Source organism: Notamacropus eugenii, chromosome 1 (genome assembly GCF_028372415.1).
Source record: "Notamacropus eugenii isolate mMacEug1 chromosome 1, mMacEug1.pri_v2, whole genome shotgun sequence".
Classification (NCBI taxonomy): Eukaryota; Metazoa; Chordata; class Mammalia; order Diprotodontia; family Macropodidae; genus Notamacropus; species Notamacropus eugenii.
The window spans coordinates 703943332-703970092 of record NC_092872.1 but is presented as its reverse complement, the minus strand read 5'-3'; the positions used below and the strand labels follow the sequence as shown (position 1 = coordinate 703970092).

At 35.9% G+C, this 26761-nt stretch overlaps 1 protein-coding gene across 17 annotated transcripts in view; it reads right to left on the bottom strand.

Moving 5' to 3' along the window:
* The window catches only part of BANP (BTG3 associated nuclear protein), a 264208-nt gene that overhangs the window by 93290 nt on the left and 144157 nt on the right, over nucleotides 1-26761 (bottom strand). For 9 of the 17 annotated variants that reach the window (XM_072636296.1, XM_072636299.1, XM_072636300.1 and 6 more), the window contains 3 exons: nucleotides 20621-20751; nucleotides 18221-18283; nucleotides 15761-15802 (listed from right to left, as the gene is read on the bottom strand). In XM_072636296.1, coding sequence (XP_072492397.1) covers nucleotides 15761-15802; nucleotides 18221-18283; nucleotides 20621-20751 — 236 coding nt within the window. The remainder of the gene's footprint in view (nucleotides 1-15760; nucleotides 15803-18220; nucleotides 18284-20620; nucleotides 20752-26761) is intronic. The other 8 variants (XM_072636301.1, XM_072636297.1, XM_072636286.1 and 5 more) reach the window with 3 other exon arrangements.

Sequence of the window (26761 nt, the reverse complement as noted above, 5' to 3'; positions counted from 1 at the left end):
AGGGAAATGATAAATGCAGGAAGGGATGTGGAAAAATGGAGACACTAACGCATTCTTGCTGGAGTTAGTAATTATTCTAACCATTTTGGAGAATAATTTGGACCTATGCCCAAAGGGCTAGAAAACTATATGTATCCTTTAATCCAATAACACCAATTGGTTCAAATCCCAAAGAGGTCAAATAAAAGGCAAAAGAACCTATATTTACAAAAATATTTATAGCAGCTCTTTCTGTGGTGAGAACTGGAAACTGAAGGGATGCCCACCAACTGGGAAATGACTAAACAAGTTGTGATATATGACTGTGATGGAATGCTATTGTCCTGTAAGAAATGACGAGTGGGATGGTTTCAGGAAAACCTAGGAAGGTTTATGTGAGATGATGCAAAGTGAACTGAGCAGATAACAGCGATATTATAACAATGATCAACTGGGAAAGACTTGGCTACTTGGATCAAGGCAATAATCCAAGACAATTCTACAGGACTAGTGATGGAAAATGCTATCCACTTCCAGAGAGAAAACTGATGAATTCTGAGCGCAAACTGAAGCATTTTTTTTCCACTATTTTTCTTGCTTTTTTGTTTGGTTTTTGTTTTTGTTTTTTGCAACATGGCTAGTATGGAAATATGTTTTGCATGACTCCACATGTATAGCTGATATCATATTGTTGCATTCTCAATGGGTAGAGGAGGGAGAAAATTTTCAATTCAAAAAACTGTTTTAAATGAATGTAAAAATAAATAAAAGTTTGCACAACAGAACCACCAACACTACCACCAACAAAAAGAATTAGGTATTCCAATGGCAGAAGGCATTTACTTTGTGTTCTATGATTTGTAGGGGTTATAAGTAAATTTCTGTCAATAATTTGAAGCATATACACTGAAAGAATACAGCTCAAAGTTGCTACTGTCAATCACCAATTTGTAATATTCTTTAAAGCTAAATCTCCCAGAAACTACACAAGCTGACATATTTAGGAGACTAAATACAAAGGGGGAACAATCTAGGCAACATAACCTCAGAGAAAACATCAACAAAATGACCTTATGAATTCAACTATGATTAAAGTCCGGAAATGTGAAGAAACAAGGATGGCATGGATAATGAAATATGAGGGGACAAGTTCTTGGATGTAAGATGTTCATTAACTGACTAAGCTTACAGCTATCATTTTTTTGGTGCTTCTTCTTAGAGAAGGGGATATTGTGGGTAACGGAGATTTGAAATGGAGGACACAGAATTGTGAAGACTCCCTCACATCTGGGTAGCTTAACATGAATTGAATTGGTCTTTGTAACTACACTGCTAGACCAACCAACCCATTAAGTGCTGAATAGTCTGGATTCTCAAAGGGGCCATTCAGCACATTTTCAGACTGAAAGTCATCTTGCTTGTAGCTCTTTTGGTCTCATTGTTTCAAGCACTGGAAAGATCAAGGGTACACTCTGCGTAATATCACAACAACCATTGAGCCTTCGATGTGTTTTCAACCACAGAAACCCCAACTATGAAACCCAGAAGCTAGGAGCCAAGAACCAAAGTGGTTTTTATGCACCATCTTTAAAAAAAAAAAAAGAAAAAAGTTTAAAGTAACCCTGCCACCTTCCAAAACAAAACAAAACAAAACAAAAAACACTGAGAAAACATCAGGATCTGTCTGTAATAGTGGTTAAGGTGACAACCTCACCTGCCAATTACAGTTTTTCCAAGAGTCAATTCAATCAAAATTGATTCTACAAACGCTTTGTTACTTATCTACTATATACACAGCATGATGCTACTTCTAACAATCCAAATATTAAAAAAACTAAAAATAAAACACAGTCCCAAGGAACTTACTCAAGAGCTGTCCCTGAAGCCTATATAAGTCACAGGAATATTTTTTGTGGGTTTCCCCTTTTTCTGTTTCTCTCTTGATTTTTCTCTCAAAAACCAGCATTAGTTTTTCCATACAAAGTGCCCCCACCAAATTCCACTTGATCTTCCTCTGTTACATTCAAATTTTAAATTCCTATTTACTCTTGTTCACTAAGCCTTAAAACTAACCAGGACCACTATTATGACTAACTAGCAAATGCCATACAGTCAGGTTCACAATAAATTCTCCACTTCATGAAAGAGAAGCAAGCCTATTTGAAATATGCCTATTTTGAAAATAATGAGTCTCTACAGGTAATGGGACATCTACTTGAAAATCTGAGAAATGGCTGTGAAATCCTTGCTACCATGGATCTTCCTTAATGTTATGCCTAAATTGATATACTTAGATGCATGAAAGAAGACTAGGACAATATCTTCTGTCTTCCCATATAATGTAAAACATTCAATGTAAAATATATAATATAAATATTAATAGCATAATATAAACATATAACAAATATACAATGTACATTATATACAACATGAACATTAATATTATAATTAGAGGCAGTATGCAGGCAGTCAGTACAACTGTTCTCTAGTCTCTGCATGGATCACTATGATCACTAGAGATCACTATGGATCTCTACCATCCTCTAATCCATCTTCTACTCTGCTGCCAAACTTATACTTCTAAAACCCAGGTTTCATCACACCACCCCCTTGCTGAGTAAGCTCCTGTGGCTAGAATGAAGTAACGAAATCCACCGCTTGGCATTTAAGGCTATTCCTAACCTGGCTCTGCTCCAACCTTCCTGGCTTGTCACAAATTCCTCCCATTCCTGCCGTCCGGGGAGGGTCTGCCAAACTGTCCTTGCCATTTCTCACTCACAACTGATGATCTCCTGTCTCCATGCCTTTGCACTGGAAGGTCCCGTTACCTAGAAGTCCCTTCTTCCCTATCTCTGCCTATCAGGATTCTAAGATTCCTTCAAAACTCAGTTCAAAAGCCAGCTCCTAGACAAAAACTTCCATTATTCCACCCCTACTGTATCTTCCCCAACCCCTAAGTCCATGGAACTACCTTGCAACTTGCTTGGAGACATGTGTAGTGCTGACCCTAACAGAGGGAGTTCCTTGAGGGTAGGTACTATGTCATTTTAGGCTCTGCCTTCCAGAGCCTGGGGGAGAGGATCTTAATAAATGCTTGTGGATTGATTGACTGAATGAACAACATTAACAACTGTTATATTTCTATGCAAGAGACTTAAGTCTCTTGGATTTGGCCCAAAATGTGAGAATCACAAATGGAATTGAATCAGGTAGATGAATAAAACAATGTGAATTAAATAAAATGTTAAGTAACTAAAATATCCATTTTGGGAAAAACACCAAAAACAGAGCACAGACATGCCAATTCTTTCCTAAAAACAAGTATGTTCTTAATTTGGAAAAATATTACTGTACTTTAATTAAAACACACACACACACACACACATACACACTCCTGAGCTTTATGAAACCAAACTCCAAGAAAACCATTATCTTTAGAAAAAAATATATACAAAAAAAATACATATTATCTTCTAATATACTCAAATGAATTGCAGAAGATATCTGGTTTTGATATGAAATCATATGGCTGAAAGCTTAATGTCACAAATTCTCACTAATCATAGGACTTATGTAACCTATTCTTTATACTGTGGTATACCAAGGATGGAACTGATCATATACTGTGACTGAGTTAGTAAAACCACTATATGGATTATGTGAGGTTGTGAGACACTATTAAAGTTTTAAAACAACCCCCCAAAATAGTGACATATATTTAAACTTTAATAAGCCAATCATATGGTACACATCCATTGAACAATTTTCTTTATGGAAGTCTGCGATTGTGAAAATATCCTAAGAATAACCGTTCCTTATATTTTAATGTTCCCTCCCTATATAATGTCTAATATTTATAATTTCAAATTCAGAATTGTGATGAAATCTTCCAAAAGAAATCTATCTCATTTGCATGTTTCCCTTGATTGGTTCAAACAAAGTATGCCCAATTAACTACAGCTGGCCTGCTTCTCAGTCGTACAATTCTAAAACTAAAAATGTAATCCACATGGGCCAAATCCTAATCCATAAAGAGAATGTCCTTCTTGTGCTCATTTTTTTTGATGTTTATGTCTTCGTAGGTGGGGATTTGATTGTAGGTGTGCTTTATGTTGTCACTGGAATAAGAAATATATTTCTTTTGCATTACTTACATTTCTCTACTTTTGAGGGCATACAAAACACTTCTGAATCTCCTATTGACACTCCTCTCTAGAGTAGATTGTTTAGGACACAGCAAGGAATTCATTTCCTTTTTTTTTTAAACACTTCTCACTCCTAAAATACTCAGTTCGACTCTCCTGGCAAGTCAAAGGCAGTGGGACAAAGGATCAAATAAAAACCCTTCCTTTCATCAGGCTTATGGAGCAAAGTCACTTTTATCATCTAATTAAAAAGTTCAATATACAGAGGTCTATTGTGAGCAGCAACTGCTCCCCTGCCTTTCACCAGGGACGTTTTTTACAATATAGTCCTTGCTACGCCAGAGGGTCAACTAGGAAATCATGGCCCCGTGGCCACAAGTGCTAACACCCTGCTTCATTTCTTCCCAAAGAACTACTTACTTACTTAGAAAAAAATTTTGACAGTTAAAAGAAAGATAAATCCCAAATATATGACATTGCTTCAAAGCCAGAAAAACTTCTAAGCATTTATTTGTTCTGAACCTAACAGAAACTGGGTGAAAATTACAGCCCATACTAACAGAAAAGCTCTCAAGTCAGAAATCCTGCATTGCTCATGCTACATTTACTTAGGCACGTGGTTTTTGAAAGACACAGTCTCCCTTCCCAGAAACTGCCTTGAAGACTTGTGTTGTTCACTACTCTTTCTCCTATTATCAGGATCCAAAGAACATCTCTAGATTAGTAAGCCTTTCCACCTCCTAAGATATTTGTACATGAAGGGTTGGAGAGAGCTAACGAAACAAGTGTGGAAAAATAAACACAACTTCCATGCTTTAGAAAGCATGCATTCCCATTCCTTGAGACCAAAGGGATCTCCCAGCTCCCCACACCAAACAACTAGTTTCAAAAAAAGGAAAGTAAGAATATCTTTTAAAGTTATTATAACTCATTAACAAAACTGGCATGCTATTACAAATGAAAAGGATCCTGAATGGGAAGTAGAAAGAGTTAAATGACATAATGTCTAAAATTTATGGGTTAGAAGTATATCTGAGTTAAAATACAGATGCCATACTATGAAAGGGCAGCCAACTATGCCCCGGAATTTACGGTTTGCTCCCAAAACAAATTTTTACCTGCGTCATTCTTAAAGGAAGCATAAAAATACGGCCAAATTCTAATCCTGTATTATTAATTTGAAACTATTTCTTAAGCATGACTTGCCAAGATTTTTTTTTAATGGCTAAACAACTCCAAAAATATTTTCTAGGTATAAAGAGACAGTGTGAAAAGCAGATAATTCCTGACTTGAACTTCGTGCCTTTGACTTTCAAACCAAACACAAATGTTTGGAGGTCTGAGTTCTATTTGTGCTTGGCAAAACTCAATTTCCTGGCTCAAAGGGGAAAAAAAGCTCATTAAAAATGTATCAAAAAACTCTGTGAGCCAGCAGATTTCATTCAAAACTGAATGCTGAAACGTAAAGTGTAAACAAATTAGAAATAGACTAATTGAATTTTTCTGAAATTTCAATTTGAAAATTAAAAGAGAAAGTGTTTAACAAAATGAGATTTGCATGGTCTAAACCAGAATACTTCTCAAAAAATATTTTGAAATGTCTGTCAAGCCCAAAATATTGTCAAAATATTACTTACATATAAGTATACATCACTAAGTATATCTCAACATTCTTAATTTTAAATGTGATTTTTAAAAATTAAGAGTTTTTTGTAACTGATAAACAACATAATTTAGAATTTGGTATTTTAAGATGCAAAGGAATATTAACATATTTAGACTATAAGCATTAATATTGTAATCTTAATAGCACAAGTTGTTTGTTCAAAGCAAGTACATTATAAGATGCATAGAGATGAAAAAATATTACCTGGTAAAAATGCAGAATTTTAGACTTAGAAGTGACCTTTAAGATCATCTAATATAAACTCCTTATCAACTTGGAATAATTATCCACTTTATGAAGTGCTTTATTCGGGGGGGGGGAGAGCATTTTATCCCCCAAACTCTGTTGAATTAGGTATTAAAATACCATTATCTCCATTTCATCAATGACAAAGTTGAGGAACAAGGACAAAGAATTTTGCCCAAGATCACAGAGTTAAGAAATGCAGGAGTTGAAATTTAAATGCCAGTTTTTGCATTTAATCTAGCATTCTCTCCATTTTACTATGCAATAAATAGATATTTAATTACTGGCTCTATAAAATACTCTTCCATTCTACAGAATTTTACAGAAATCCAACTTTAAGCAGCCAAACATTTTTAGAGCTTTATTTCCCAATCTGCAAATCTCCATGTAACTATAAGGGTTCCACAAATCCTCATGCAACATATAAAGCAACAAACATCCCTTCTATAGAAGAAATAAATTATGCCTTAACCATATGTGAAATGTATAGAGAAACTGTTGTGATTAATAAAGCACAAATTCATCCCAATCCTTTCTGAATTCATAGTAGGGTCTTGTTTGCCATTATGTATTTTTCAATCAGTGAATATTAATAGTACAAGTATTATCAGGTGGGGTTCGTGGTCGAGAACACTATTTAGAGCATTGTGCTATCACCCCAATATATAATTAGCCATAAGCCTAGGACACCAAAATGTGACAAGTGGACAAAGAGCATTGGCAATGCCTGGGCAGGGGCGGCATTAGCCTTTCACTTGATAGGGCCCCACTCCTGCCATAGAAACATAAGTATTTAATAAGGCCCTATAGCCCTACGCAGGGTTGGACAGCCTGTGATACATATTAGATTTGGAATTCAAGGGACAAAATTCTACTACATAGCAGTAGATGCTCCTGCCCACAAGAAACTTAGATCAACTGGAGAGATGGCCTAAAGGTACGCTGAGCAAACAATAAATACCAAAGCATATAAAAATGCCAAATTATGTGGTAAGGGCAACAGATCATAAGCTACTACTTACATAGATATGAAATAAGTTCAAAAGGGAAAGAAAAAGGAAGCATAAAAGGGATGTGAATAGTCAATAAGCATTTATTGATTATAATTACTATTATTATTTATTACTATTTATTTTTTATTAACTGATGTGCCAGGCACAGTGCTGAGTGCTGGGAATGCAAAGAAAGGCACACAGGGTCCTTGCCCCAAGGATCTCAATCTAATGAAAAGACTACATGCAAACAACAATGGTCTATGAGGTATACACAGAGTGGATGCAGGGTAATCTCAGAGGGAAGGCAAAGGGAGCGAGCAGGTGGAATTCAGAAAGGGCCCTTGCAAAGTCTAGAAGGAAAGTAAAGAAGCCTGTAGGTGGAGGGGAAAAGGGAGATGGGAAATGGGGAATGGTCAGATGGAAGGTCAAGCTCCATGCTATGTCCTCCTGTGAGCTCTGAGACTGACTGGGCTCAGCCACACAATTGGCACTTAATAAAGGTTTACTGACTAAAAATTTAAAGGTATATGTGGAGCTTTTGTGGTTATATACTTCACATCAGAAGATGAGAATATCAACAATTTTCCAGCACAATTCATTGCCACCTTAATTTTATACAGAAAATGCCTATTGCTTACAAAGCAACGTTTACATTTAATACCACTACTTGCTTAGATAATCCTTTAAATTTCAACAACATATGCTTATTTTGCTAAGATTTAAATAATTCAAAAAGAATATCTTCCAGTTCAACAATCACACTTCTAGCATTATAGATATTTTTTTCTTTTATAAAGATTTAATAACTGAGCTTCTTAAAGCTTTTTTAGAATGCCAGTTTGCCAAATTCACTGCTCAATATTATCTCCATTGTAAACTAAAAATAATTCTATAAGATAACAGAATAATAAAATATTCAAAAAATGCAATTTTTAAAAGCATGAAACATATTTTTTGAAGGACAAAAGCTTTTCATTTGTCATTTTTCTTTGTGTCAGTCTTCCTGTATGGGTATGTAGGCATACCCATGCTTGGAATACTCTTTCTCCTCTCCTTTATCTAAGGGTTCCCCTGGTTTCCTTCCTGACTTGGTAAGAGGCCTTTCTGAATTTCAGCCACCTACCTCCTTTGCTTTCCCTCTGAGATTAACCTCCATCCACTCTGTGTTTTTGTGTTTTCCTATGTGGTTTATGTTCTGAAATAGGAAAACAATCCTTGGAGTTATAACAGCTTCATGCCAAGATGGGAGGAACAAACTCCGTAGCCAGTGTCATATGCAAAATGAGCATATGTAATATGAATCTCTATGCCCCTACAGTATAGCAGCTAGCAAAAGATTTCAGTTTTTCCCTGACAGTACAGCTTATTCTCAACTGTAGAATCAAAATGTGGCAGAGGAAATACTAGGATGAATTTAACAGCATTGCCCTCTACTGTTAACAGTGACACAGTAAATGAAAAGAAATACATTAGTAGCAATGAATCTGAATCAGGCATGTAAAAATGTTTGCCTACTCAGGCAGGATTCAGGGAATGCATCAGGTCTCCCACATGAGGATAAAAAAATATAATGTCGTATAAAAGAAATATTTCACTCAGAATTCTTTTTGCAACAGGTTCATGAATTTATGTAACTTTCATCTGAAAGACATAGAAAATATTTTTAAACAGGCAACCCTCAAACTGTCCCTAAGATATTACTTTTGTCACTTTGTATCAAAGATATTATTCCCATTAAACATTTTCCAACAAGTACAGCATTTAAAAAATGTCTTATACTGCTTCTTCAAGGAACAGTACAATTTCACACAACTGCTACCTTATACTTAGTTAGACCTTCATGTTAGCTGTTAGAAATAGCAGCTAGTTCAGAGAGACACAATTCTAGGCACGAAAAATATATCAAGAGCAAAGGCTTTAGAGAAATTGGTCTTTTCTAAAGAAATCTAGAAAAATAAGAATGATGATAATTCAACATCAAGAAACTCTACTGGCATCAGTCCATGGGTACTGCCTTCATTAATGCAAACTGCAGAGAAAAAGGTTCAGAAGGGACCACTGTCTATGGAATCAGAGGACCTCCTTCAGATCTTGATCATTACCTAGACCATGTGACCTTAGATAAATCATTTAACCTCCTGGGGCTCTGTTTCCTTATCTGTAAAATAAGGGGGGCTTGACAAGATGGTCTCTGAGGTCCTTTCCAGTCCCAAATCAATGGTCCCTGTATGCCAGCATGATGGTCTTCAAGAGATGGGATGGTCATGAAATCTCTGTATGGCCAGTGTGGTGATTAAGACCTACCAATTAATCACTAATGTGGATAATGTAAAGTACACAGCACTACCAGTGTTCTCAAAATACGTCAGTCAAAGATGCTCCTTTCTTACTGGCTGTCAACACTGAGAGGTACAAACTACTAGAGACTCTTAGGTCTACAAGCAGAGGTGCTCTGCACATCTGTGAAAAGCCTCCCTTGCTCTGAATATTCAATCAGTTGTCAAATCTTGCCATATCTACCTCCACGCCATCTCTCAAATCAGACTCTACTCACACAACCACTCCCTGGGTTTACTTATCACTTCTCCTTGACTACTGCAACGGTCTCCACACTGGCCTACCTGCTTCAAGTCTCTCTCCAGACCGCTGACAAAGTGACTTTCCTCATGCACAGGTCAGGAGCATCCCTTCTTCAATCAGCTTCCAGCCTCTGTGCTGCCTCTCCACATGCTTGCTACAAGCCATCCTCCTTCCAGCCTCACCATACAGATCAAGGTCAGATAGCCTGGCCTTCCCTCTGTTCCCTTCATGTTCTGCAGGCCTTTTCTGTGGTTCTCCCTCACAACTAGAATGTATTCCCGCTTCAAAAATGCCTAAGGATCCCCTTCTTCCCTCAAGACATAGGTCAAACCACCTTCCAAACAAAACTTTGGATTGATTATATTTATTTGGTGAACTGTTCTTTAGAGACATGGTTCCTTCATAAAGACTCAAGCCCCTTGGGAGGAGACTGTTTCCCCCATCTTAGTTGAGTCTGAACATAGCACAGTACATGGCCCATAGAAGTCATGTAATAAATAGTGCTGACTGAATGACTGATAGACTGACAGATCATGAACTGGACTTAAAATGTTATAAAATAAAGAGAGGGGGCTGGGCTGTAATTGGGAAACTGTACAACTACACAATTCTCAGGCACTCAGAGCAGCTTGCTGCGGCTTTGTCTTTAAGAGAAAGATTTTCTCTTGAAAAATCAGCATTCTCCTAGCAATGCTTTATGGCTATGAATCATGGAACACCAGGATCTCCGAAGAGTCAAAATTGCAGATGACCCAAAGGGCAAGGGAAGATGTATAGTGAGTATAAGTAGGCAGTAGTTAGACTCTTCAAAAGTCTGAAACACTACAGAGGCACGGGAACAGGGAAAGTGATGGAGAGAAAAATTTAGGATAAAAGACAATACCAAACCAGGTGAGGCAAGGGAGGGAAGAGACAGAGAGATAGAGAGAATCCAACTGGTTAAAGTATTTAAAGCACAAGTACAGAAGTCTAATTATTTCTGCAGTTTGGTGTTTTTATTAAACGTGCCCTGCAACACAAAACTCCAGGGTAACAGAATCCACATTTGGGAGAAAGAGCTCTTCTGGCATGGTTTAGTTTGTTCCATGGCCCTGCATGCCAGAAAACAAGATTTAAATTAAACCCAACAGAGCTACTAGGATCGAAGATTCAAAGCAAAAGAAAAAACTGGCAAGCTAAGGTTATCAGCCCATGTGAGGCTTAATATGACTATCAGTTTGAAAAGACTTCAAATGAATTTTCTAAAGAAAGTATGTATGCTTGATAAAACCATTTTCAATTTTGGTTTAGAGAATCATCATAGTTCTACGCTGAATGCTACAGTGATTTTATTTGCTGCAAGACAAACTCAGAATGCGGGTCTAACTAACTACATGGCTAATAACTCTATCCTAACCTCTATCAAGCTGTAACAATAATACTTACAATTAAAATGCCAATTAAAAACATTTAGAGTGTTTCCCAGATGCCAGGCACTGTATGGGGCATTATACAATTATTATCTCATGTTATGTTCACAACCACCATTATTATGCCATTTTGCAGATGAGGAAACAGGCATATAGCAGTCAAGTGGCTTGCCCAGAGTAGCACAGTTAGCCTGACGCCATTTTTGAACTGTGGTCATCCTGACTCCACCCCTGGTATTCTGGGCACTGTAGCAACCCCTAGCATTAGAAATTTATAGCAATAGTCTAGGGTTCTACAGTATTAATTAATTGGATTTTGGAGTAGAAATCAAAATCATTACCAAAGAGCTTGAAGCTGAACTGGGAGCCTAGCATATTAGAAAACACAATTTGAATTTGGAACTGCCTTGCCAAGAACTAAGCAGATGTAAATATGATGTTTAATGGAACTAAACCCAAATTTATTCAGGAAAGACAAATAATCTCCACTAACAGAAGCTGGGGCAATGACTTCCTCTGCACAGGCAGCAGTGAGAACTGTGGTCCATGAGTTCTGAGTCATTCCTCTGGCTAGAAAGATCACAGGAAGGAAAGGACCCACAATCAGAGAGAAGGAACTGAAGTTCTGAGCACCAGGGTTCAAAGAACATCTTATAGAGGCCAGAAAATAATCTTGAAATCATTTTTTAAAGAGAAAGGGATAGAAAACTCTTCCTGACTAAGGACAGTCTTTCCAAGAAGGCAGGAAGGTAACCTCATGAAGTTCCTTATAGTCCAGTAAGTTTTACTTGGAATAACTGCCATCAAAGATGGAAATGTAAACCAGATTCAGAACTTGAATGTCTTAAGGTAGATTTGTCAGCTCTCTGGGGGCTTATGATACAGGCTTCTTCAATGATCTGAAGCATTTGTGATTATTGGAAAAATTAAAATATAAAATTATCATATAAGATAATTTTTAAATCTCTGGCCTTTAGAAAAAATTCTCTCTCTCTTTTAAGTTTAGTTTAAAGCAGCATTTAAATCAGCACAGTTCTTTGCCAATCAAAAGACACAGGCATACACAAATAATTAAAAATAAATATTGTAATTCATGGAAATTGTATAAAAATAAAAATTGTCAGACCAAAATATTCTTGCCAATCACACATGCTCCTACCAAAAGTAATTTGGAGCTCAGTGACAAAGGCAAGATTGTCAATTCACCCCTTCATTCAATGTCCGTTTACTACAAGGACTTCTAATCTTTAAATTTGCTTTTTCCCTGAAGCTTCTCAGGAGTTGTTTTTGTGTAGCGTGTGTAGTGTGTGTGTGTGTGTGTGTGTGTGTGTGTGTGTGTATGTGTGTGTGTGTGTGCGTGAGTGTGACACCCTTCAAAAACAGCTCTTAAAGAGGATATGAGATGAAACAGTAAGGATGAAGCAAGTCCTGGGTTCAAATTTAGCTCTGCTGCCTATTACTTGCATGACCTTGAAAGGAAGCAACCTGGACAACAATGTATGTGACTGCTTTAAATTAACATCAAAAGCGAAGGCAGAATTTATGTAGCAAATCAAATGGCAACTTATCTAAACTCTGGCCCTCAGTTTCCTCATCTACAAAATGGAGTTGTACTAAGATGCCCTTTTTAAGATCCCTAAGAGATCTAAATCTATGATTCACTTCATCCAAATGTAGAAAAAGCTGAGGTAACAGTTTTACTTAGGGCTGCAAATGGGGGATACAAACCTCAAAGAATACATTCTGTGAGATGGCTTGGAATTAAGTCATGATGCATTCTCAGTAAGCTGAACCTATTTAGCCCATGCTTTCACTTTCAAGGTACATTCCCATTTGTTCAGAAAGACTGGGGAAACTGAGTAGTTGGGATTATGGACTATTACAACTAACTGCGAGTACAAAATGCCAATCATAAAAGTATTCAAATATAATAAACTATAATCGATGTGAAATTACACAGAATACAATATAATTTGTCCTGAAGGATTCAGAAGATGCCTCAGGATCACAGAGTGACTCCTGATCATCCCTGTGAATCTTGAGGGTCACTGTACAGTGAAAGTGAATGAGACAAGTTGATGTCATTATCCTCCCAGATTCAAGCACAAAGATGCATTTAGTAAGTACCTACCTACCCAGGAAGCACTCTACCAGGCAATAGTGATGCAAAGATGAACAGTCCTGATACTCTTGACTCCCAGGAAGTTCCTTAAGGACAGGGTAAGTATCCTTAATTGTTTCACTGCACCAAATGTCCAGTGCAGTGTTCTGAACAATGTGTCTAATGAACAAATTCAGTAAACCAAACAGAATTTATGCTATGATGTCTACTGCAAACTATAGTGGATTGTTGTTTTTTTTTTTAATTTAAAATCATGATATGTGGTTAGTTCAGTTTTCTGTTCCTCCCAAAAATAAGATCTTACTATTTCTTGGCCCCTCAAAAGAATACTCTAAGAATCAATATACTTATGTCTGAAAAAGGATTGTAATTGTTTTTCTACCCTTAACTACAAACTTGAGATGTCTTTTAGATATAAGCTGGGACTTCTACTTTTACATAATACGTGGGAGAGTTTTCTGCAGTCTTTTCTAACTCATCCTCACAGTAAGCAGAATTAAAATTAGTACATTAGAAACAGGAACTGTGGAAAAAGGGAATATTGATGACCAAGTGAATAGAAGACAGAATATTTTCCCGAGACAGGAAAAGAAAGAGGAATTTCTAAGTAAAACAATTTTTTTTAATGAGTTGATCAAAGGAGCTCTGGTTATTGTGTTATACTGAAACATTACTAGCAGTGAAAAAAGGAAGCAAAATAATTTATGAAAGACAACATGCTTAAACAACAATTTTAAACCTGGTGTTCCACCCACCCAAAATGAAACAATTCTCAACTGAGCAAAAATAAGAACTTTTCAAAAGAAATTTTTATCAGAATTTACCGATAGTCCTGACAACTAGTTGTTGTCTCTCAATTTAAATACCAATTTTTGGAATATGTAATTACTGAACTTTCTAAAGTTTGATCCTCATTTGGTTATCTAGCTCTTTAAAAGACAACCAGATGCCAAATGCTAATACAACTTCGAAGTCAAACAAACCCTATCTCTGACTGAAATCTAATAAAAAAAAAAAGGGGGGGATGAGTGTGAGTGTGAGTGTGAGTGTGTGAGTGTGAGTGTGTGAGTGTGAGTGTGTGTGAGTGTGTGTGTGTGTGTGTGTGTGTGTTTTAAAACTTCCCAATCTCCTCTCCAAGGTAACTCAACTTAATTATATTACTTAAAACACATGGCCCAAAGCACCTTTAAAGACCTGTAACAACAAACACAAGTGGCTTGTTCCTTTTTGGCATGCCTGGAATCCTCCTTTCTGAAGCACCACAAACTTCTCATAGCAATAGCCCCATTTCCTAGAAAATCTGCTCCAACAGTCTATGATTCTGTTTTTTAACCTTTGATAATGAAGTCTCTGGTCTAGGTTCCAAAAGACCAAAAGGAGGATTAGCCCAATATTGGATTTATTAAATCTTTTTGTTCTATACTGAATCTAAATATATTACATGCTTAACATAAGCATGTGTATTACGACTGAAAGCTTCAGTATACTACATTCCAAACATGGTGTGTGTATTTATGTGCATGCAAAGAAAAACTGGTATAATAATGTTATCTACTTACAGAAACAGATACATATAGATATAATGAACACCTCTGTATATACATACATAACATGTAACATTTATAAAAATACATGGTATGAGATGCATGTGCCTAGACATGCACAAATGATATCTTCATGTAAATTGTGTTTTTATGATATGTACAACACATACAGATATTATATGTGTAAGACATTTCTCTCTCAGAATGGTGATTTTAAAATGCTTAGATAGGCACATGAAAGTGAGATATTTCAAATGTGGAAATACTCAGATACAATACTACTTTAATAAATATTAGTTAATTGATGTGATAAACATATTTACACATTATATATACTCACTGTTTGTAAAATTTACTCGGATTGTTATATCCATATCAATAAATTAGTTACTTCTGAAAGATGAGCAGCTTCTGAAATAATCTTTCTCTCTATTCACAAGTTGTGATCATTCCCAAAATGATTTAGGACTACTAATGCAGACTTAGCTTGGACTTGTAAGGCAAATCACTTGTGATTATTTTGTGTTTTGACTATCTTCACTTTTTACAGCTGATTCTCATCATGAGGTTTCTACTCAAGGGCGTTGTTTTCCACAGATGAGAAAGAATTTAAGTTGTCTCAGTTTTATAAGCGACCTACAATAATAAAACTATCTTACTAAAATTTACTGCATTCTTGGGGGACTTGTGATCATGAAACAACATTTACATAATTCTTACAGATGTTCTTCAATCAACATAATTCTGGGCCTGGCAAACTAAGAAATCATGACAAAGGTATAGAAAGACTAGATGAAATAAAAACTTTATTCTTCATCGACAATGAAGAAAATAATAAAGGTCACTGAACCACTATTATTTCATCAATCAAGGAAAAATTCTGTTTGAATATTAAATTACTTTATGATACAAAGGAGAAATGTTCTACCTCTAATATTATGATCTATATGCTTAGATTCTATGCAGACTTCACAGAACGAGAACATGTCAACTCAGCAAAGTAAAGTCAGATATTCAAGCAAACTCAATGTTAATTCACCAACATCTGACAAAGCAATCAGAATAGATAGTTATTACCTGCCCATCTTGTCCAACGTGATGAATCTGTAGATTGCCCTGTTAACAAAAACCACACAAATAAGGTAAAGAATTGGGCAAGAGAATACTGATTCTAAGACACATTCAAAATATTTGTTATTTAATACTTAACTTGTTTACTTAAGCAAACACATTAATTTCAGGAAGTGTTCCTAAGGTGTGGCCTTCTTGGCCAATAAAAACAATGAAGGTACACTTCATTTAATATGTTTAACTACATGGACCAGAGTTTTACAATTTAAAAAAAAAAGTTATCCCAATTAAGGAAAAAAGAAAATGCAATTTACTAAAATACAATTAAATTTAAAGTCTGATCATGTGCCATTCATGAGGTATATTCTGGAGAATCTTGTTCTTTTTCCAGTTCTTCCACTTTTGACAAACACACACAGACCCAATGTGAAATGCTTATTACCAGGTCCACATTAAAAAGTTGCAATTTTTGCTCTCTTTGAGTATAAATTGAAACTATAACACTAAAAAACACTGGTTATTACAGTGTGTGTGTGTGTGTGTGTGTGTGTGTGTGTGTGAGAAAGAGAGAGACAGAGAGAAAAGAAGGAGAGAGAAAGAGAGAGACAGAGACAGAGACAGAGAGAGACAGCTCTTTCTTTTCATGTATTAAACATATAAAAATAAGGTTTTTGAGCACAACCATTAGAAATGGCAGAGGATGAGGTGGGGTTTTTTGTTTAATGAGGAGAAGCTAGATATTTTGCTGAATTTTTTCTAAAATCCATTCTATTTGCACCAATATTCTTGCCATTCAAACCATTCAATGAACATGCCTTCTCCTTATAGCACTGGCAGAAATTATTTGATATCGCTTGAATTATCAGTTCAGAATTCAGTTTTTGCTACACCCACATAAGAGTATTCAGAGTTAATTTTTCCCCAAAGAAATATAAAAACATTATGTTAATAAGCACACATAACAAAAAGAAGTCTACTGCAAACTCATCAACAGTATGCTTTTTTAAAGTGCTAGTCTTTTACTGACTTCAGTAATATATTTCCCTTAACTTCAAAATAATTCTGAGCAGCGTGAGAAGTATCTGAAAGAGTTACAACAAATGGTCATCAGCCACCTAATTAATCTGGTCAAGTCCACAAGCATTCCTTGGAGCTTTCCAAGTGCCTTTCCTGGGGCCTGCTGGATGTGCAAATATTAGAAGCATTCAGCCTCTGAAGAGATCTAAAATAATTGTAACACACCAAAGTGCATGCAGAGTGGGCATGAAGCTAGTTCTATCTTCACTGCCTAAAAACAACTAAATCCTTCATCCCTTGAAGTATATTAAAAGAGGAGATCGTCAATTATAAACCACATTTGTCTAATGTAGCATATGTACAACTCCTTGGCTTCCAAGAAAACGTAGTCTACATTTGCTGACTCAAGGGAATAACTATATCCAGTCAATTTTTTTTTCAGTGTCAGCCTTTAACTTATCTGAAAAATAATTCGCTTAAACTTTAAGCTTCAAATCTATCAAGTTTTGGCTCTAATCTCACCTCATCTGTGAGTTCTTCTTGAACAGATCCAGCCTCAACATTCTCTAAATTCTGATGGTGCACAGAGGCTATTTAGGGATGGGAAACCTGTGGCCTTGAGGTCACATGTGGCCCTCTAGGTCCTCAAGTGTAGTCTTTTGAATACAAACTCCACATGTGGCTTAAAGGCCACAGGTTCCCCTGTCCTGGTTCCACACTATATGCACTCAAATTGAATAATGCTTATCAAGGTCCCTTCTGTCAGTCGATGATCATATGATCTCTTCTATGGCATTGATTGTTAGTAATTTTAAAGGCACTGGGTGCATCTTCCGATCAGACTGGGAGCTCTTGAAAACAGGGTTGTCTCTGTCTTTGGTTTCCCCCTTAGTGTAAAACTTGGGGCACAAAAGATACTTAAGAAACACCTAAAAATCTATGTCATAAAAGAAATTTATCCTTGGTTCCAGAATTTCCTATTTCAACTGTATTTCCCCTGATCCTAGGATACCTCATCATGTCCTAGATGAATTCCTGGGTTCTCAAAGGATATTTCAGGAAAGCACAACCTCTAACCCAAATTCAAAAGACTTGGCTTTGAAGACCAATGGCAGGCCACCTAGGCTTGTCATCAAAAGACCAGCTATAGGATCAGTTCAGGGGGTAAAGAATGGAATTACCCAAAGTGGGCAGATTTTTCATCTATAGGAATTCTCAAGGATCGTCTGCTAAGTTGTAGGACTATGAGCTATATCAGTGCATAGAAGATCCACACTGAATAAATTACAGGTCTTTGAAGTATTGATGGAGAAAGTGTTTTCCTAATACAAGTTTGATTTTCAGGTGTATAGTGTAATGCAGAAGACCATTGCCAAAAATAAGAGAAGAAATATAAGGTGGAATTGGAGGAATGTCTCTTGGGTTTAGGGAACCATGGTCACTCACCTCACTGTCTTGTGTTATCTGGACTTGATCACCTTGGGGCACTTGAGCTATGTGGAGATGTCCCTGTGGAATCCACAGCAAAATAAAACATCAAGAAGCATCAGAAGAAAATCAACACAAGGGGAAAAAAAGTATCTTTGGAACTCTTAATTATATGATTATAGTTCAATAAATGACCACCCCCAAAATAACAAATCCAGAAGGGATATTTATGTGTTAATACACTGCACTCCATATGTAGTATAATAACAGTGCACTTTCTTTCAATTCCTTATTATCAAATAATAATAACAAATCTACGTAGCAAAGATGGCAAAGGGCTTATATATGGTATCTTTGACATTGAATACCCATCCACATAAAAATTTTAATGAAGCAATGAGTCACAAACATTAGGCAAGTTTCATATTGCAGTAAAGAAACTTGTCTTCTGCCCTGGGGAGAGATTAGTAGAAAAGGTGGAGAACTATTTATCAAAAATTTTCTAGATGACTGAAACAAAAGTGTTATTTAAAATCAAGTTTTTAAATTTTTTTAGGGGAAAATTTCCACTACTGTATGAAGATCCCTAAAAGCCTACTTCTCAGTCCACGGGGTCTTAGAATAAGATTTTCTTAAAATTCTCTCCAAAACACATACCCAGTATCAGGAAAATGGGACAAGGACTGGTTATAGATTTACAGGGCTCCATTTTGAGCCACATGGGCAATGTTGCACATACACCTCAACACTAAAAATTAGCCATAGTGATACACAGTTATCAAAATAGCATGCTAGTAAAAAAAAAAAAAAGAGTAAACAGATTTGTAATTGCTATATATATGACAGATACAACAATAAAAACAATCTAAGAGAATTAGAGTAAATCTGTTGGGGGGAAAAATGTCAAGATTCAAATCACAAAATAGTCAATATGACCTTTTATACTTATTTTGGAAGAAAATAAAATTCATGTCAATTGAATCAAATGAAATTAAGCTCTATTATTAAAATATGTCTTAATATAAAATTTATTAGAGAAAAAGCAGGTTCTTAAGTAACCTATTTTAACTTTTATATAGTTTTGCTTATAGTTTAATGTTTATATAAAACCTGGGATAAAAATATCTACTTAGAATTCTATGACAAGATTGTCTTCAAGAAAATTCTCCATTTTAAACTATTTCCTTTCCTTCAAAAGTAGGAAAAAATAATGAATATGTCCAACTAATAGCAGTATGGAGCAATGCTATGTAAGAAATCTCAGTTCTCATTAAAATCAGGAATGCTTTTCCTTCTTAACACATATGGTTCCAAGGTTCTATCACCTTGTAAATGAAATAGGCATGAAAATGATAATCTTCATGTTACATTCAAATGATGCTAAAAACACCTCAAAGAATGTATGCCAATGAATGTATACCAGTAGAATACACTTGAATTCTCAGTTCCTTAAGTAAATTTGCAGAAGTCTCATCCTTTATAAAGAAGTATGTAGAAAAAAGGAGGAAATACTCCTTCATGTTGTACTGAAGATGTATTAAATGTTGGTAAAGTATTTTCACACCTGTCTTGATCTTATAGTACTCCCTAAATTCTGTTTAGCTTGGGTTATTAATCTTTTGTAAGGAAGCAACAGTAACTATTTTTCATTAGGGAAGATTTTTTTGTTTCCCATCATCACTGCAGATAAATAGTTGACTGATTTTATTTTATTTTTTAACATTTAAGTAATTTGGACTTCTTGAATTGTGACTTCTCAGACATGAAAATTTTAGAGAAATTGTCAAAATAAATGTTATTCAATCCAACAAAGCAAACTACCTTTTCTTAAATTGTTGATTTATTCATATAAACAAATTCTCTTCTTGTCTCTAAGTAAAAGGTGGGCCAGCATTACTCAAATTTGAAGACTTGGGGTCATTTCTCCAGGGTCAAAGGCATTGCAGAATGCATGACAAAAATACTGAACCAGGGCTTGTTTAGATTCACTACAAGCACATGCAAATCACCTTCACAGGACAAAAGAGGAATGGCTGAAAAGGGACATTTAGACTACTTCTTGAGAGAGATGTATATGAAGGCTTGCTAATAAAACAACCTAGCAGTGTGATCTACAGCAAGTCACTTCATGTTGGTTCCCATATTGGAAAAACAGACTCAAGTAGATGGTAAAACAAGAAATCTCTACAATCCCTCTCAGTCTTACAAGTCCCGTGGCCACCACCCAAATTCTGTTCACTTTAAGGTAATGTACTTTCTTTTGTCGCACAAAGACACTGATGCATATATATGTACAAGTATCACATAACTTAGGTCAATAAGTCAATCATTCCTCGTAGTGAATGCTACCCCACCCCAAACCTATCCTGCTTCCATACCTGCCCCTCTTAGAAAGGGCAACTAATAAAGAGTACATACTACTTGTACTTGCCCATCTTCGCCAATTTGGTGGATCTGGACCTGCTGGGCATTGGCAAGTGTGTAATGCAATGCCTGAGGCTGGGGTTGCTGAATCTCATTAGAAGCAGATGCTGTGCTCTGAACACTCTCTGAAAAAAAGAGACAAAAGTGGATCATCACTCCACTGGTCCAAAGTGATGTTTTTATTGGTAAATCACCACTTCATGACAACACAAGCATAGAGCCTTCCTCTACGGGTTTTCACCTATCTCCTGATACAAGTTTCTATAGATTGGGGAAGGGCAGGGCAGGAGCACGCAGGGGAAGAACTGTACACACCAGAACTGTACACACACACACCATGCCACATACACATGCACTTTCATGTGTGCGTGTGCGTGTGTGTGTATATGTGTAAAAACCTAGAAAGGCAGCAAGTGAGAGGGGGAGAGACCATAAAGTCTGTAACAATCAATACTATGTATTTGAAGAGATACCTAAATGGAGACTGTAGTGAAATATGTTTTATAATGACAATGTAAATAAAAACCATCTACTGAACTCAGCCATCTACTTAAGCATCCTGTACAGTGTTAAAATATAAAGGAATAGAATGATATATGTTCTATGTGCCATTTGGGTATCAATAAATGTTCAAAGACAGTAACAAGATTAAAGATACAAAATCTTTTCAATTGACAGCTATGGTAGATGAATTTGAAACATGTTATTGATGCCTCTTTTCTTTAACATCACAGTCAACACTGGACATGCTCTTCACCTCCAGCTCCTCTTCAACCAGGAAATGAATCCACAAAGAAAAACAGTTAAGTAAAAACAATCAGTGGAATGACTATATCTGAAAATGTATCCAGTACTCTCCCAAGTCTGTAGCTAGAAGTATGCGTTGTTTTGTTAAGTATTCTTGAAATTATTATAATTTATTTTAAGTTTATTACATTATTAAAATTATTCAGAGAAAACACACATATGTATACTTTTAGTGTCTGTTTCATTTGCATTTTGTAATCATTTTGCATATTTTTCCCATTTCTGCTTATTTCATTCTTCATTAGTTCATGCACAGCTTCTGAATTTCTCATGTTTTCCATTTCTTACTGCAAATATGTGCATCTACCATTGCATTCACATATCACAGTTTATTCAGCCAGCCTTCAATCAATGGGCATCCACTTTGTTATCCTAAAAGGAGCTGCTATGAATTCTGTGGAATATACTGAACTTTTCTCTCCACCTCTGATATCCTCAAAGTACATGCCTCCGTAGTGGAACAGCTTGGTCAAAAGTGCATGACTAGCTTAGTCACAATTCTCTCATTCTAAATTGTTTGCTGGAACAGTCAGAACAAGTGAGAGTTTCACCAGTTGTGCACTTATGTGCCTGTCTTCCCATGAAGCCTCCCACATTCTGATGTGTATGATGTATACGAAGTGCAATCTCATATTTTAATTTGCATACCTATTTTAGAAGTTGGCAGTTTGCTTTCATATGGTCCTTGATAACTGTAATTCTTTGTTTTTAATTGTACATGATCTTTGAAATCATGACTAAGAAATCATTCTTGAGCTTACAAATTTGAGACAATTTTTATATATCTTGAATGTCACACTTTTATCAATAGAAAAGATTTTTGTTCCCTATCGAGAGCTTCTTTTTATTTTATCTGCATTAGTTTTGTTTGAGCAAAAGCTTACTTTTATTTACCTGAAATTGTACAGTTTATCTTTTGTAATTACTTACAGCCCTTATTTAGAGCATACATGTATATGGTACAGCATGTGAGATCAAAATTATGTTATAGAATGTGAAATCAAAACTAATTTAATGCCAAACTACTTTCCTGTTTGACAAGCAATTCTTGTCAAATAAAGCTTCTTTGCAATGATGAAGTACTTGGTTTTATCAAATATCAAGCCAATGGTTGAGTTTTTTTAAAAATCGTTTTCTCTTATCCAGTCTATTCCACTGATCTACTTTTCTCATTTTATCCAGAACTTAAAGAGTTTTGATGATTGTTATTTCGTGACAAAGTCTGAGAGACGGTGATGTTTTGCTCTACCTTCTTTATTCCTTTTTTTTTTATTTATTATTATTTCCCTTTCTCAGGTTCTAGATTTCTTTTTCATCATATTGATTTAGGGTTTTTTTAGTTCTATAGAATATTTCTTTGAATATCCTTTTTTTCATTCCTAGGACTCAAATCACTAAACCAATTAGTAATTTCCAGTCTAAAAAGCAGAAGAACAATACCATAACTAGTAAAAATGTGCAGGAGAAACTTTTTCATACTTGAACAAATTAACAGGTCTCTCTTACAAAAAAAGAAAGTCTATGACTGCATAATTAGAACACAAGACAAGTTATTTTTTGTTATTATTATTATATTTATTCCTTCTTCCGCTCTGAGGTTCTATCCCTCTCTTGTAGATTCAGAGGCCATGTGAGTAGAGTGAGAAGTGAGTACAGTACTGGACTGTCAGGCAGAAGACCTAGATCCCAAGTCATCCTCAGATGCTCACTAGGCTGGGTGACCATGAGCACATTATCCAACCTCTAAAAGATTCCATTTCCTCACTGGGAAAACGAGGGTAATAATACTTGCATTTCTATTACCTCACCTAATTGTTGTGAACAAAGCATTTAATAAACCTGAACTAAAATCCCAACCTGAACAGAAAGGCTTTTCCAACCAGTCTTAATTCTAGTGTCTTCTCTCTGTTAATTATTTCCAATTCAGCCTGGATACAATTTATGACCATGTAGCTGTTTGAATGCTCTCTCCCCCATTAAATTGTGAGTTCCTTGAAAGGAAGGACTGTGTTTTGCATTTATTTGTATCTCTACCACTTAGCACAGGACTTGGAACACAGAAGGTAGTTAATAGATATTTACTGAGTATTTAGCATAGTGTTTGGGCCATAGTAAACACTTAATAAATGTTTTTTAATTTATTCATATATTTAAATTTCATTTAAAAAAACTAAGTGTAAGTAATTATACAGAGAAAAACTATGTAATTGTATCCTTCATATAGAATGCTGGCATATGAGAGAGAAAAAAAGGCAAAAGTTCCATAAATTAATATCCATGATCTAAAATGTTATCTATTCTTGTGATTCAAATAACAGTTCTCCATCTATTACAGAGAAACTTATCACAACAGTGCTAAATTTTATAGCTCAGGTAGGAATTCTGATTGCACAAAAAATAATCACTGGAAAGAAGCCAAAGCAGTCTTTTCATGGAGAAAAAGATTAAAAATAGGTGCCATAGGAGGAATCCTCAATGTCATCAGATGAGATATTCACAATTTCAGAATTCCCTCCTGACATCAACATAAAAACCAAGTAAGAAAGATCAACTCACACTTACAAAAAGTGATAAATAATACTTAAAGAGAACATCGCTCTTGGCAAACTCATTGCTATAAAAGGCATCTAGAGTGAATCTTACATAACATTTTACAGGGTCCCAAACATCCACTTCATAAAAGTGGCATAATTATCCATACAGTGATCTAACAACCAGAAACTCAAAATCACTTAATTAAATGGGAGAATCATTGATTTGGCTTTGGTAATTTGTTCTAGTTGGAATAAAATGAAGTTTACTTTTGTGAGAGAAAACAGATCTTTTAACCAATTTATTAGGGGCAAAAAGATTCTGATTGGTGGTTATCCTAATATCCCTCAACCATTAAAATTCTACAGGAATGCTTCTTTAAGCAAATCATCCTAAGGAAACAAATTTCAGATTAAAATCTAAGTCTAAAAACTAAGGAGAGGAAAATGGAGTGCATTGTACATAGTGATTCCTTAACAAATATCTGATATTGGGAACAATTATTTTGCAGGCTCCTCTTAATTCAATCACTCAACCAAATTTAATCTAAACATAATTCATTAAAGCAAAAGAAAATGTTAGCCAAACCTGACTTGTCAGTACAAATAAATATGTGAGTATGTTTGATGCTTCCTTTAAATTCTCACTCAATTCCTACCACTGCAAGATACCAACAATTAAAATGTAATCTTTCTAACCTCTAACAAAAGATCAAGGAAAAAAGTACTATCTCAGTTTATTAGAAGTAGCACAGAACTGAATAAGATATCTTAAAAATTAATTTTTATTCCTTCTTAGATAAACACGACTAAATTGCCAAAAGAATACGATTATGCTAAACTCCTCACATTTAAAAAAATAAAAACAAAAACTCCTTAATTTATCTTAAGTCTTATCCAGGCATGATTTTTACTCATTCTCTCTCCAAACCTTTGGGTCGTAGAAAACTCAGATCAAGTGTTCAACTGAAATTTTCATTTAATATAACAATGTTCATCATTGGATAAATGGAAAACAGCTGACTAAACAGAGGAATATAAAACATTTGTCCTCCCTAGGTACAAAGGGAATTTTACTGAAAAAACTAATTGTAAAAATGAAGGAAGGTATATCTGGACACTACTCTGTGGTAAATTATCTTTATTGTTTAGACAGCTGACAATGAATCCAAAGCATAGTTGATGAATGTACGAATGTCACATATGCATAACATTAAAAACTACATTCCCTAATAAAATTTAGCCTAAAAGTACAAATACACAGTATTACACTTCTGAAAAGCTAGCAAAAATGTTCATTATAAGGATAGTTTCTGCTCCCAAATAATGTGAAATATAAAAATACCTAAGATTTAATAAAACCTAAAAGACCTTAAAGAAATTCAAATAAGAGACTAACCACTAACATTTCCTCTGAAAGTGTAAAAAAATCCATCTTTATTTTTATCTAGAGAGAGAATGACATAATGGAGTCTCAGACATGGAGTCAAAAAAGATGGGTTCGAGTCAAAGCTATACCAATTAGTAGTTTGGTAACCTTGGACCATTCACTTAAAAATACCATACCTATTTTTTAGGAACATAATGCATCACAAAAACAAGAAACAAATATTAGTACTACTAATAAACTAATAACTACTAATAAAAATAATTGCTAAGGGTAAAAAATTTATTTAATTATCATTGTCTTCCTCATTAAGTCCATCAAGGTTCTGCCTAGCCTTAATGTATTGTCATTTCTCTTAAGTAAAACTAAGTATGACTTCCAAATCAAAGACGGAGATGGACTAAACCATCTTATTAATACTTTGCTGCGACACAAATGCAGGTTCTCCCCACACAACCCATAAAATACCTGTAGAGAGGGACTCTCAACAAATTTTGGAGCAAAAGAAGTGGAGAACAACAGAGTGGAGGAGATTTCCAGCCCAGGGCGACCTGAAAGGCCCACAGGAAACATTTGTTGCACCAGAAGTGGAGCAGAGCCCAGCCCAGCCGTAGCCTTGCTGCCCATGGCTCCAGAACAGCCCTCAGGGGTGGAATCTCCAGTGGTGGAATCCCCAGTCCCAGTAGCAGCAGGTTTGCAGATCCCTCAACCCACAGGCGCCAAAGGTCAGTGACAGGGTTTTTTCAGCTGGCCAGGAAGGGAGAAGGCCCTTCCCATGGCTCTGGCCTCAGACAGCAGTCACAGAGGCCACATCGGGCAGGTGGCAACAGTGCCCACCTCAGCCTCTACAGAAGCCCGCATCCGTTGTTGGATCGTAAAACCCCTAGGGGCACTGAGGAGCTAATTTTTACCTCAGGCCTGTGTAGAGGCCCTCAGGGAGCTGGTCTTTGTCTCGAACTGAATGGCAGCCCTGCCCCCACAGCTTGACTGAATTCCATCCCCCCAGTGCTGGCTTGCTGGATCTGGAGGCCAGATGGCTGTGGAGAGGAAACTGCTAAGATTCTGGGCACAAAAATCTCTTCTCCTCCCAGACCAGTGTACACGCTTGATTGTGCCACCATGGAGGAACTGAGATCTTACAGATTCCCAGAGTATACCCTACTCTTGACAAAGGACCCAAAAGTCAAGTAACTAGTTGGGAAAATGCCCAAAAAAGGGAAAAAAAAATAAGACCATAGAAGGTTACTTTCTTGGTAAACAGATATCTCCTCCCATCCTTTTGGATGAGGAAAAACAACGCTTACCATCAGGGAAAGACATAAAAGTCAAGGCTTCTGTATCCCAAACATCCAAAATAAATATTCAGTGGGCTCAGGCCATGGAAGAGCTCAAAAAGGATTTTGAAAATCA